At 42.2% G+C, this 12,593-nt stretch overlaps 1 protein-coding gene across 1 annotated transcript; it reads left to right on the top strand.

Annotated features, from left to right (window-relative positions):
- The first annotated feature begins 3,054 nt into the window (after positions 1–3,054).
- On the top strand, positions 3,055–11,632 carry stx4 (syntaxin 4). Its single transcript, XM_027289641.1, has 10 exons — positions 3,055–3,230; positions 3,510–3,614; positions 6,780–6,879; positions 6,978–7,052; positions 7,130–7,200; positions 7,883–7,991; positions 9,042–9,115; positions 9,758–9,895; positions 10,081–10,191; positions 10,281–11,632. Exons 1-10 carry the CDS (start codon positions 3,201–3,203, stop codon positions 10,356–10,358), a joined length of 891 nt encoding a protein of 296 aa, XP_027145442.1. The 5' UTR covers positions 3,055–3,200; the 3' UTR covers positions 10,359–11,632.
- Positions 11,633–12,593: the final 961 nt, after the last annotated feature.

Genomic DNA, 12,593 nt, shown 5'->3' with positions numbered 1-12,593 from the left:
ATACAATAAAAAAACATAGTTATGGTAAATTAATATCCATTTCTGCAGATAACACTGGACCTTTTAAAACCGGCGGCGGCTGTAATATAAATACTATTTTTAAAGGTAACAAAAACAAAACAATTCTTATTTCAGTATTAGCACTAATGAAAAACTGTTTATGATTATTAATCAATATTTCTGGCATTATCTGTAAATACACAGACAGCAAGAAGTAAATAGACACCTTTAATGTGAATTTGAATGAGGTGTCTATTTAACTTCTTGCATGGTTTGTAGAGTGTCTTATTCCTTACACACTGGCCCTATCTATACTGCTGGCTTGTGAATATTATATTATTAATGTAAGGCTATCGTGGTGAAGATATGTAAGTGAGCAGTCAAAGTAAACAGTGACAAAGTGTTTATAGGAGCTGAAATCTCTCTTTGGCTGTGCGTAAACACGACAAGTGGTGCGTAAACACTGACAAAGTGTTTATTAGGAGCTGAATCTCTCTTGGCTGTGCTGTGTGCGTAAACACTGACAAAGTGTTTTTAGGAGTTATATCTCTTTGGTTCTGTGGGGGCAGTACAAACTACATTTCCCATTGCACGGCTGGGAACGTCGTGTCGCCAGCGAGCTGTCCAGTGTTGGGGGAGACAGAGAAATCGGCCCACTCTGGAGCGGCGGAGCGGAGCGGCCGTCAGAGATGCAAGCAAGTCGAACCGGAACACCCATTAGCTCGAGCTGAGCCCTCGGTCGGTATATTCAGTTCCGCAACGAACAGTCTGAAAAACAAGAGTTGTTGTGTTTATGTTACCTTTTATATCTACAGAGGGAGCGGGTCCTCTTCCACAGTGTGCCATGTTTTAAAGGTCCAGTGTCTATTGGCAGAAATGGAATATCATTTACATAATACAAATACAAAATAAGAGTTGTTGTGTTTATGTTACCTTAGAGTGAGACTTTTATATCTACAGAGGGTCCTGGTGCAGGAAGGCAAGAGATGGAAGGGCTGCACGTTGTAATATTTCATGATTTTATATGACATGCATGGTATTTTCATGTCAACCATATGGCAAAACAGCATTTACAGCATAAACAGTACCAATATATTTTGACCGTATTATTTGAAAAAGTATTGTTGTATGTGTTGTATACTGCTAGTTTTTTTTTTCTACCACAAAAACAATGAATGCTTAGAGGTTACATTTTAATTTCTATTAAAATAACACAGGAACTAACTAAATGAAGTAAATGCCCCATGAAATACAAGACACTGGATCATTTTGTCCTCTAAAAAGCTGAAAAGTAAAAATCTTTGCTCGAAATACTCGGAGGTCAAGTCCACAATGAGGTTATAACCTGTAACGAGGAGTCACAATGATCTGTCTTAATGACCTGAGACACTAATTCTACTCTGATTTGCCATGAAACAAAAAAAAAGAGTTAATTAAATACATTGACAATATAATTAAAGTCATTGTAATAAGAAAAGTCATGATCATCAGTCAGGGGTCATTTAAAAGGGATTTTAATAACCCTGAAAGATTTGCAGAAAATGCATTAAAAAATCTGTAATTGGATCATCAGAATCAGCCTATTAGCACCCATAATAACATAAAATCATTATTTTATATAAATTATTTAAATTAGTAATGCTCCTTGGTTTCATGGAGAAATCGAGGGCGTATAAGGTATGAGAGAAAATGTTTTGGCTGTAACTCTGACGTGTTTTAAACCGTTGTGATAAATGTCAGCAGCATCGACTGTCTGCCCGATCTGTTCATCTGGATTATTGACTGTTACTGCAGGTTTATTATCGGACGTGCCGGGCTTGTGTTTGAAATGTCAGCTGTACTGGACTAATCAGTTTCCACTGGGCCTATTTATAGCCCGCATTAAGGAAATGTCAGACCTGAATATTCATAAGGACTTTGTTAATTTTCCATACAGGCTTTATTGTCCATGCAGGCGAGTTTTCATGGTCAGGTTCAGTCTCTGTGACACATTTTTTAAAAAACTACATCTTCATTTGTGCAGCTATACAGTTTGTGCAGGCGAACAGCATCATCTTGTGGCTGTCAGAGTCAGGTAGTTATGTTTGGTCTGCAGGAGCGGCAGTGATGCAACTGCCTGGAGGTGTAACCATCACAAAGCACTCAACTACTTAAACCTGACTATTACGTACTTCATTTGTCAGGTATTTCATTCACTATGAGACAAAAACACACGTTTCCTCATGTTGTATTATCTGTTAAGAGTTTATCCAGCGTCAGAAAATAAAAACTTAAAGAAAAAGTTGAATAAAAGTCTAAAACTGAACACAGGCTGGAGAATTGGGTTTGTTTCTTCTGAAGTTCACCACCATGTCCTTGGTCTTAGAAGTGTTCAGCTGCACCTCCTCAGGAAATCCTCAACCAAGCTCCTGCTCTGCTCCTCCTGACCATCAACTATCGCTGAAGTCATCGAGTGAACAATAGGACAAGAGGCAGGAAGGACACATGTTTAGCATGCCACAAGACCAAGGCCGTAACACTAGAGGCTGGTTTCTAGACTAAAAGTTCTATTTTCTCTAATCTATTTTTGTGGAGAGTGCGTCACCACAACACATAGGGAAAACTCTTTACACTTTATTGGCCAGGTGTGTGTACACACACCAGTTCACTGTGCTCTCAATTGCACAGGTATGGACACACAGTTTAACAAGGAACATGACAGGGAGGCGTAAACATGAACATGCAACTTTGAAAGATATATATGTGTGCATAAATATAGATATGTGTACACTGACAGTAAAACATTTGTAGGCTGACTGAAGGACTGACAATGAACTGTGTTCTGTACATGAGGTAGGTCTTATTTGCTTCTTTATTGTAGTTTTATGTTTTTTACTTTTCTTCTAATCTCTAGTTTTTCTCTCTAACCTTAAAAACTGTTTTCGTCTGTTTCTGTTTTTTTACTCTGATCTGAATTACTCACCCGCCGTGTGCAGTTACACGCCGCTGCCACACAGAGGGCGCTGCTGAGCGTGTCCGCTCAGTGTCGCAGAAGAAGAAAAAAGAGTTCGCCTGTTGAATGACATTAAAGTTCAGCTGCTAGCTGTTAGCTTAGCTTCTCTGTGTTGGAGAAACAAAACAAAACAGACTCGGACAGACTCGGACTGACTCCAGCTGCTCTTCACTTCTTCACTTCTTCCTCCGCAGCTCCGAGCTGAAACATGCGGGACCGGACCAAAGAGCTGGGCAACGTGAGTTAGCGTTAGCCGCTAAGTTAAATCTGTCGGTTAGCTGCTAATGTTGCTAATGTTGCTAATGTTGACGTAGACCGCGACAAACAGACAGAGAGGTTTAAATAAGGTTGTTTGAAGGTTTGAGGGAAAACTTTTAGAGACGGTTCAACTCCGACTTCCGCTCCTGCCTTTACCCCGAGAAGGAGGCGCCGGGCCGGGCACAGGGTGGAGGCTGGAGGTGTCTGTGTTAAAAGTTTGTGTCTGTGTTAAAAGTTTGTGTCTGTCGCTTTGTGTCAGAGTGGAGAGGCTTCAGATGAAGACGAGGAGGGCAGAGCTCTGATGATCAAACCTGGAACCTCTTCAGCCAAAGAGGAGAAAGAGAATGAAGCCTTCTTCAAAAAGGTGAGCTCCAAACTCAACACACACCTACACAAGGTAACACACACATACAGCAGGTACACACAACATAACACACACCTACAGCAGGTATACACAACATAACACACACCTACACCAGGTATACACAAAGTAACACACACCTACAGCAGGTATACACAACATAACACACACCTACAGCAGGTATACACAACATAACACACACCTACAGCAGGTAAACACAACATAACACACCTACAGCAGGTATACACAACATAACACACACCTACAGCAGGTATACACAACTCAACACACAGCTACAGCAGGTATACACGACTCAACACACACCTACAGCAGGTACACACAACACAACACACACCTACAGCAGGTACACACAACACAACACACACCTACACCAGGTATACACAACTCAACACACACCTACACCAGGTATACACAACTCAACACACACCTACAGCAGGTATGCACAACACAACACACATCTACACCAGGTATACACAACACAACACACACCTACACAAGATATACACAACATAACACACACCTACACCAGGTATACACAACATAACACACACCTACACCAGGTATGCACAGCATAACACACACCTACACCAGGTATACACAACACAACACACATCTACACCAGGTATACACAACACAACACACACCTACACCAGGTATGCACAAAGTAACACACACCTACACAAGGTATACACAACTCAACACACACCTACAGCAGGTACCAGAAACATAACACACACCTACACTAGGTATACACAACTCAACACACACCTACAGCAGGTACACACAACTCAACACACACCTACAGCAGGTACACACAACATAACACACAGCTACAGCAGGTACACACAACATAACACACAGCTACAGCAGGTATACACAAAGTAACACACACCTACAGCAGGTATACACAAAGTAACACACACCTACAGCAGGTATACACAACATAACACACACCTACACCAGGTATACACAACATAACACACACCTACAGCAGGTATACACAACATAACACACACCTACAGCAGGTATACACAACATAACACACACCTACACCAGGTATACACAACATAACACACACCTACAGCAGGTATACACAACATAACACACACCTACAGCAGGTATACACAACATAACACACACCTACACCAGGTATACACAACATAACACACACCTACAGCAGGTATACACAACATAACACACACCTACAGCAGGTATACACAACATAACACACACCTACACCAGGTATACACAACATAACACACACCTACAGCAGGTATACACAACATAACACACACCTACAGCAGGTATACACAACATAACACACACCTACAGCAGGTATACACAACATAACACACACCTACAGCAGGTATACACAACACAACACACACCTACAGCAGGTACACACAGAATAACACACACCGACACCAGGTATACACAACATAACACACACCTACAGCAGGTACACACAACATAACACACACCTACAGCAGGTACACACAACATAACACACACCTACAGCAGGTATACACAACATAACACACACCTACACCAGGTATACACAACATAACACACACCTACACCAGGTATACACAACGTAACACACACCTACACCAGGTATACACAACACACAACTACACCAGGTATACACAACACAACACACACCTACACCAGGTATACACAGCATAACACACACCTACACTACTGTAGGTATACACAACACACAACTACACCAGGTATACACAACATAACACACACCTACACCAGGTACACGCAGCATAACACACACCTACACCAGGTACACACAACTCAACACACACCTACACCAGGTATACACAACATAACACACACCTACACCAGGTATACACAACATAACACACACCTACACCAGGTATACACAACATAACACACACCTACACCAGGTATGCACAGCATAACACACACCTACACCAGGTATACACAACATAACACACACCTACACCAGGTATACACAACACAACACACACCTACACCAGGTATACACAACATAACACACACCTACACCAGGTATACACAACATAACACACACCTACACCAGGTATACACAGCATAACACACACCTACACCAGGTATACACAAAGTAACACACACCTACACCAGGTATACACAAAGTAACACACACCTACACCAGGTATACACAACATAACACACACCTACACCAGGTATACACAACATAACACACACCTACACCAGGTATACACAAAGTAACACACACCTACACCAGGTATACACAACATAACACACACCTACACCAGGTATACACAACATAACACACACCTACACCGGGTATACACAACATAACACACACCTACACCAGGTACACACAACATAACACACACCTACACCAGGTATACACAACATAACACACACCTACACCAGGTATACACAACATAACACACACCTACACAAGATATACACAACATAACACACACCTACACCAGGTATACACAACATAACACACACCTACACCAGGTATACACAACATAACACACACCTACACCAGGTATACACAACATAACACACACCTACACCAGGTATGCACAAAGTAACACACACCTACACCAGGTATACACAACATAACACACACCTACACCAGGTACACACAACACTACACCGGGTATACACAACATAACACACACCTACACAAGGTAACACACACCTACAGCGACTGACTTAAAGTCTGCAGCTGTGCAAAGATAGACGTGTTTCACGTGTTTTTGTGGTTTATTATCGCCGTACGACCTGATCTGATCTCCAAGTTTTTGCCTCAAATGATGTGATGGTGCCATCAACAGAAAAAGAGGCTTTTGAATCTTTGTTTACATTGTTAAACTGAGGGAAATATTAATAATATCCAGTGCTGAAGCTTCAAGAAGACTCAGTCTTGTTGTTTTGTCAACACCTCAGCCTGTTAATCTCTCAGTGTCCGTGCACTGTGTCGTTTTGTCCAACAAGCTGTCGACTACTCGAAGATAATCGATTAACAATCAATTAACATTTCTACGAAACAGAGAGAACCAGGAATCTCTACCGTTGAGATCCTGGAACCAGCTGTTCTCTGTGTTTCTGCCTGTAAACTTTAAAACTGAAACTTCTTTCCCTGGTTCTCAGGTCCATGAAATTCACGAGGGGCTGCACAACCTCAGACGGATGGTGTCTGACCTGGAGACCAAGCAGAAAACTGTGCTGGGCGTGGCGCTGCCGGAAGAGAGTAAGTGTGTTAGGTGAACAAATGAAAAAGATTCAAGTCTCACACTGAAGCTCACTGAATCTAAAGTGTCTGTGTGATGAATGTGTTGTTTTCTTCAGGTATGAAGAAAGAGCTCCAGACTCTTCGAGACGAGATCAAAACGTTGGCGGGTCAGATCCAGAGAAAACTGAAGAGTGAGTCTCGACGACAAACGAGCGAACACTTCTGTGTTTATTTGTCTGTTTCTGACACATCGATCATCTTTCCTCAGGTATCGAATCAAAGAAAGGGGAGGAGGACGGGAAATATATCCCCATAAATCTTCGGATGCAGCGGACCCAGGTTGACTCTTTAAATCTTTAACTTCAACGTTTCATCATCAAATCTCAGACCTCTGCATGAAGCTGCGATGAAATGTTTTATTCCACTGACAGTCAGAAATGTAAACCAGAGCGGAGCATTGCGACAGAAAGTTTGAACAAGCTTCTTTCGCAATATTTTCTCTGAGCTGACTTTGTTGTGTAAACACTCACATTTCCAGTTTATCCACAGTTTAGTGTTTGACACAAAAACTGTCACTTTAACATCTTTAACCTGTTTGATTCACTACATCATTCAGCAGACATTCCCCTTTTATTTTAATAACTTAACAGTTTGTGTCCAACATTTGCTGAATCACGGCACAGTGCTGCATGATGAAAGTGATTGAGAGAAGTGTGATTTTTAAGGGGATGCAGTCTGTATCAATCAGAAACACAACAACATCCTTCAGAGTCAGAATCATCAGACAACACTTCTCTGTTTCAGTTTCTGGAACATAAAACCTTCATTAGATTAAATCAGATTAGACTTTATGAAGAGAAGATTTACTGCAGGACTCGTTTGTTTCACTTGTACCTAATAAACTGACAAAAAAATGGAGCATTCATCCACATCGCCCACTCAGTCTGACTTTATTCTTGGATTCGAGCCTCGAATATTCAAAGTGAAACATCGTGACTAAAATGTTCTTCCTCTCTCCCAGCACGGCGTCTTGTCCAGAGAGTTTGTGGAGCTGATGGGTCACTGTAACACCATCCAGGCCCAGTACAGAGACCGCAACGTGGAGAGGATACAGAGGCAGCTGAAAATCAGTGAGTGCTCGTGATTTCTTCAGCCGCGCCGAACACTTCCCCCTCGCTGCCGGGCTGCAGGTTGTGTCATCGCAGGCTGTCTCATGACATCTGTCACATGTCATCTCACTTTCTCTGCTTTAAACGCCCTCATTTACACCATGTGATGGATTCATTCAATATATGTTTATCATTCATTGTCTGTTCGGCCTCCTCCTTCAATCTGCTCACAGCTGCATTATAGTTTCATCATGAGCAGCATATAACAGACTCTGACACTCCCAGGTGATGAAGCAACTCATAATTTTCTAAGAAATCATGTGTTGTCCAAAATACCCATGAGCTTTGCTCGCTGTTGCCATGGTGAAGAAGCCAGTAACAGGCACGAAACAGCAGCAAGTTTTAAAACTTAAACTGAAGTGTGTCTTTCAACACGTAACACAATGCACCCTGGGAGTTGTAGTTAAAATTCTGACGTACACGAGCCCGTACCTTCAGTTTAACTGTGAGAGTTTCAGGCTGATTCAAGCTCGCGCTGTGAGTCACGCAACGTTTCTCTGCTGAAGAACCCGATGACACTTTGATTTTCTGCAACCACAGCTCTTAAAAAAAAAAAAAAAAAAAAAAAAGCTGCAGTTTGTCATCGAGAAGTTTGATAATGTTGTGAAATAATAACTCTGTGCTGCTGCTTCTGTCCGATCGACCGTGGAAATGTGACGCCACCAAAAAGCGTCCGTGACTTTTTTCAAATTAAGTTTCACGACAAGAATAAACCTCCTTCTGTGTGAACCGAAAAAGTTTACTACTGAACTGATTCGAGTCATTTTAGAAACATTTTCTGCTTCCATGTTCAGATTTTCTCTTTTTCATGACAGTAAATTTAATATTTTTTGGTTCTGGACATTTAACGAAGTCAGCTTGTGCTCTGAAATATTGAGCTGTTTGTTTTCTGATGTTTTAAATGATTAAGATGAAGAATAATCGCCAGATTAATCAGTAGGAATAATAAAAACAATCGTCAGCTGCAGCCTGAAGTCGTAATGATCCAAACGTTCTTCTCACTTTCTGTAGCTGGGACCAATGTGACAGATGAAGAGCTGGATACGATGCTCGAGAGCGGGCAGACGGATGTTTTCACCCAAAATGTGAGTACACGCACAAACTCTGAGATGAAAAAGAAAGCAACGACGTGACTGTCTGCAAACCACAACACAACACCTGCTGCAGCAGATGTTTCCCATCTGGTAGTGGAATGATGACAGGTCTGCTCTGTTGTAGCTTCTCTTAATGGACGACAGACGCGGTAAGAGGATCACGTGCAGCTCGTAGAGACGTCTGTAGTGTTTGAGTAGCTCCTAGTTTGAAGAATCCTGCTTCTACTCAAACCATCTTATCCGAGTTAATACAACTGGAAGTTCTGTCTTAGATCCAGCTCTGCATCCCCGTCTCCTGCTCCACAGAGAATATGCAAGTTCTTCCAAGCTCCAACAGTTTCTAATGGGTCACCTGATGTATCATGAAGAAAAAGACAAATCTCTGATCTCCATAGTTCAGAGTCCACACAAAACAGACTCGAAAGAAAGTACAAAAAATACTAAAAACACGCAATGTTTCCAACTTTTTGGCTCATGAATCCCTGAGACTCCTCGTCATAGTTCTGCCAGCTACTCAGAGTGTTTCCTAGAAGATCCAGTCTTGTGTAGCAGAGCGTTGTCGGTGTCTCACGGCTCCTCCAAGCAGATCTTTCTGTTCATCAGTAACGCAGCTAACGCACATTATCTGCACAGATCCTGATCGACGCTAAAGCTACGAGGCAGGCTCTGAATGAGATCGAGTCTCGGCACGACGAGATCCTGAAGCTGGAGAGGAGCATCAAAGACCTGCACGACATGTTCCAGTACCTCGCCATGGAGGTGGAGGCTCAGGTAAGACACTGATGATGAAGTCTTCTCAGGGTTTGTGATCAGACCTCCACAGTCTGCCTAAACTCTGACTCCACCTGTTCTTTGTTTATTTTATGAGGCAGCTTCTAAATCTGAGTCTTACTCTGCAAAATAGAGACGGTGTTCGGGTTTTAAGTGTCTGGTTCTGATGCTTTTCCGTCCTCCAGGGGGAGATGGTAAACCGGATCGAAGCCAACATCATGCAGTCTTCTGACTACGTGGAGAAAGCGAAGGAGAACACGGCGAAAGCCGTGACGTATCAGCAGAAAGCACGCAAGGTACGGTGTGCCTCCTTCCAGCAGGAGTGACGAGCTCTGATAAATGTTTTGCTCGCGTGTTAATTCATCTGTTTGTGTCTCCGATGCAGAAAAAGTTCTGGATCGCGATCTGTCTGGCCATCCTCATCCTCATCCTAGTCATCTCATTGATCACCAGCTTCACCTAACAGCGGCGCGAGTCCGGCTGTGGAAGCACGTTCTGGGTTTAAAGCGTGTAAATAACTTCAGCCTGCAGAGGATGTACGGGTGGATGTCGGTTCCCATCCGTCTGCTTCTTCTTTTTCTTTTTTTTATTCACATTACGTCTGCCTTCCTTTAACCTGCACGAGATGTGCTCTCTGTCGTCTTAACTCACAAATGACTACAATCTCGCCTGCATTTCCACTTTCCGTTCGAGAGGCAGCGCTGCTGGTTTATGGAAACACCCCCACACCCACCTCCACCCTCAAACACAAAGACCAGGAGGAATTTATGACGCCCCTGCCCTGTTACATAAAAAAAAAAAGAGGAAATAAGCGGCCTTGAGCAAAGCACAATGCAGTATTGAAACCCAACACTGGCGCTGATCGTACCGTACTCAGGAAAAACTGTGCTTTGAATCTTGTTACGTTGTTACTTGTGGATGAATTTCAGACATAAACAACAACTACAACCGAGTAGGGCTTTTTTATAGGCATATATAGTAAATAGACTAATATAATTGTACATAACCGATATTGCTGGTGATTCTTTATGCAGATTTTAAGACTTGAAAGTTGTTTCAAACTGCCTTTGTGTAACAAATGTAAATACAGATTCCCTTTTTTCTGTGAAACAGCAGCTCCCCTTTTATGTTTATTTCTTTTTATTTTACAAAGATGTCTCGGCGCTCACGTTTTATTTGTCCTGCCGGCTTGTATTTATGATTTGAACAGTGTTGTGTAAGCTGCTAAGATGAAAAGTTCTGCAACGACACAATGAAATCTTCCACGCGGTGCCTTCTCCTTCGTGTCCGAGCCCCCCAGCTGAGAATGTGATGTTGTCAAGAAGGGATGGAGTGAGTTTTTATTCTGTTCATATATATATTTTATGTTTTGAATTCACGCCGCAGTGTTTCAGCTGTGGGACTTCACGTATATATATATATACTCTTTATTTTTCTTCATCTGTTTGTCGCATTGTGCTTCATTTGTCTTGCTTCTGCCAGCGAAGGGAAAACAGCGACGTGTTAACTAACCAGAAAATCCATTTTCACAAACAGTGTCCGCCACGATATGACAAATCTGTAAAGAACAATAAACCAACACTTCTCATGTTGAAGGTCGCCCGGTCCTCGCTCGAGCCTCCTTTTGTGTGCGACTGAGGGCAGAGCGGCGACTTCGCTTTGTGTAATATCACGGCTGTTGAATTCTGCGTTGCTGATTGTAATATAGTTTTTAAAATAAAATACTGCCATGTTCTATTTTTTTTGTGTTTGGATCTGTGTTACCCAAAGAGACTTCTACAAAACAGGAACAATGTTAGTGCGGCAAAGTACTGTGACAGTTGCAGAGGGGGTTAGATTTAGAGAGGGACGCTCCTGATCTGGTAGGAACTGGTCAGACGTTCCACCAACGGGGAACAACAGATGAGAAAAGTTTGTATGAGGACGTTCAAGAACCGGAAACTACTTCATAGACAGCGTTAGAGATTTGAAGTTAAAGGTCCAGTGTGTGACATTTAAGAGAATCTACTGACAGAAATGGAGTAAGAGAACCATATCCATGTTTCCATGTGTGTGCAATCCCCTAAAAATAACAATAATCGTGTTTTACTGGCGTAGAATGAGACTTTAGATCAGTGGTTCTTCAGTGGATCAGAGCCTCAGCCCTGGAATTTTTTATACCATTTGTTACAACATATCTTTGTGAGCAATCGTTTTTTGAGGATGCTGGACATAAAAACTAAGAAAAGGAACAGACTTTGCTGTGAAAATGACATGAGACTGGCACTTGCCAAGGTGAAGCCACGCATATCTGAACTGGTCTCTCAAAGGCAACAGCAGAAGTCACACTGAGGTAAGTTGTTGTGAGTTCATGCACTGTGTTGGTTTTGTTATTTGAACAAGGTGGTGTTAATGCACGGTTCATTTTGTGCACCAGTAAAAAAAATCATTTTAATTTTTACTAAAGGGTTCGGTGAATGAGCATATGAAACTGGTGGGGTTCAGTACCTCCAACAAGGTTAAGAACCACTGTGTTAGATCTACAGAGGGAGTGGGTCCTCTTCCATGGACCGAGTTTACCCTTCACCACTAGATGCCACTAAATCTCACACTGTGCCTTTAAAAGTGGGCAGCTACAGGTAGAGCAGCGACCTAACGTGACCTTCAGGGTTTGATTTTAAAAACCAGGCCTCAAAGTTTTAAGTGTTTCGATGACGTG

Source organism: Larimichthys crocea, chromosome XVI (genome assembly GCF_000972845.2).
Source record: "Larimichthys crocea isolate SSNF chromosome XVI, L_crocea_2.0, whole genome shotgun sequence".
Taxonomy (NCBI): domain Eukaryota; kingdom Metazoa; phylum Chordata; class Actinopteri; family Sciaenidae; genus Larimichthys; species Larimichthys crocea.
Note: the sequence above shows the minus strand (reverse complement) of the source record. Positions and strands in the feature narration are given on the sequence as shown.

Excerpts from the sequence above, each read along its gene's own strand:
- stx4 (XM_027289641.1), top strand. The coding sequence starts at position 3,201 with ATGCGGGACCGGACCAAAGAGCTGGGCAAC. Across the intron at positions 6,880-6,977 it reads CGTGGCGCTGCCGGAAGAGA|GTATGAAGAAAGAGCTCCAG; the intron begins GTAAGTGTGTTA and ends TGTTTTCTTCAG. Across the intron at positions 10,192-10,280 it reads ATCAGCAGAAAGCACGCAAG|AAAAAGTTCTGGATCGCGAT; the intron begins GTACGGTGTGCC and ends TCTCCGATGCAG.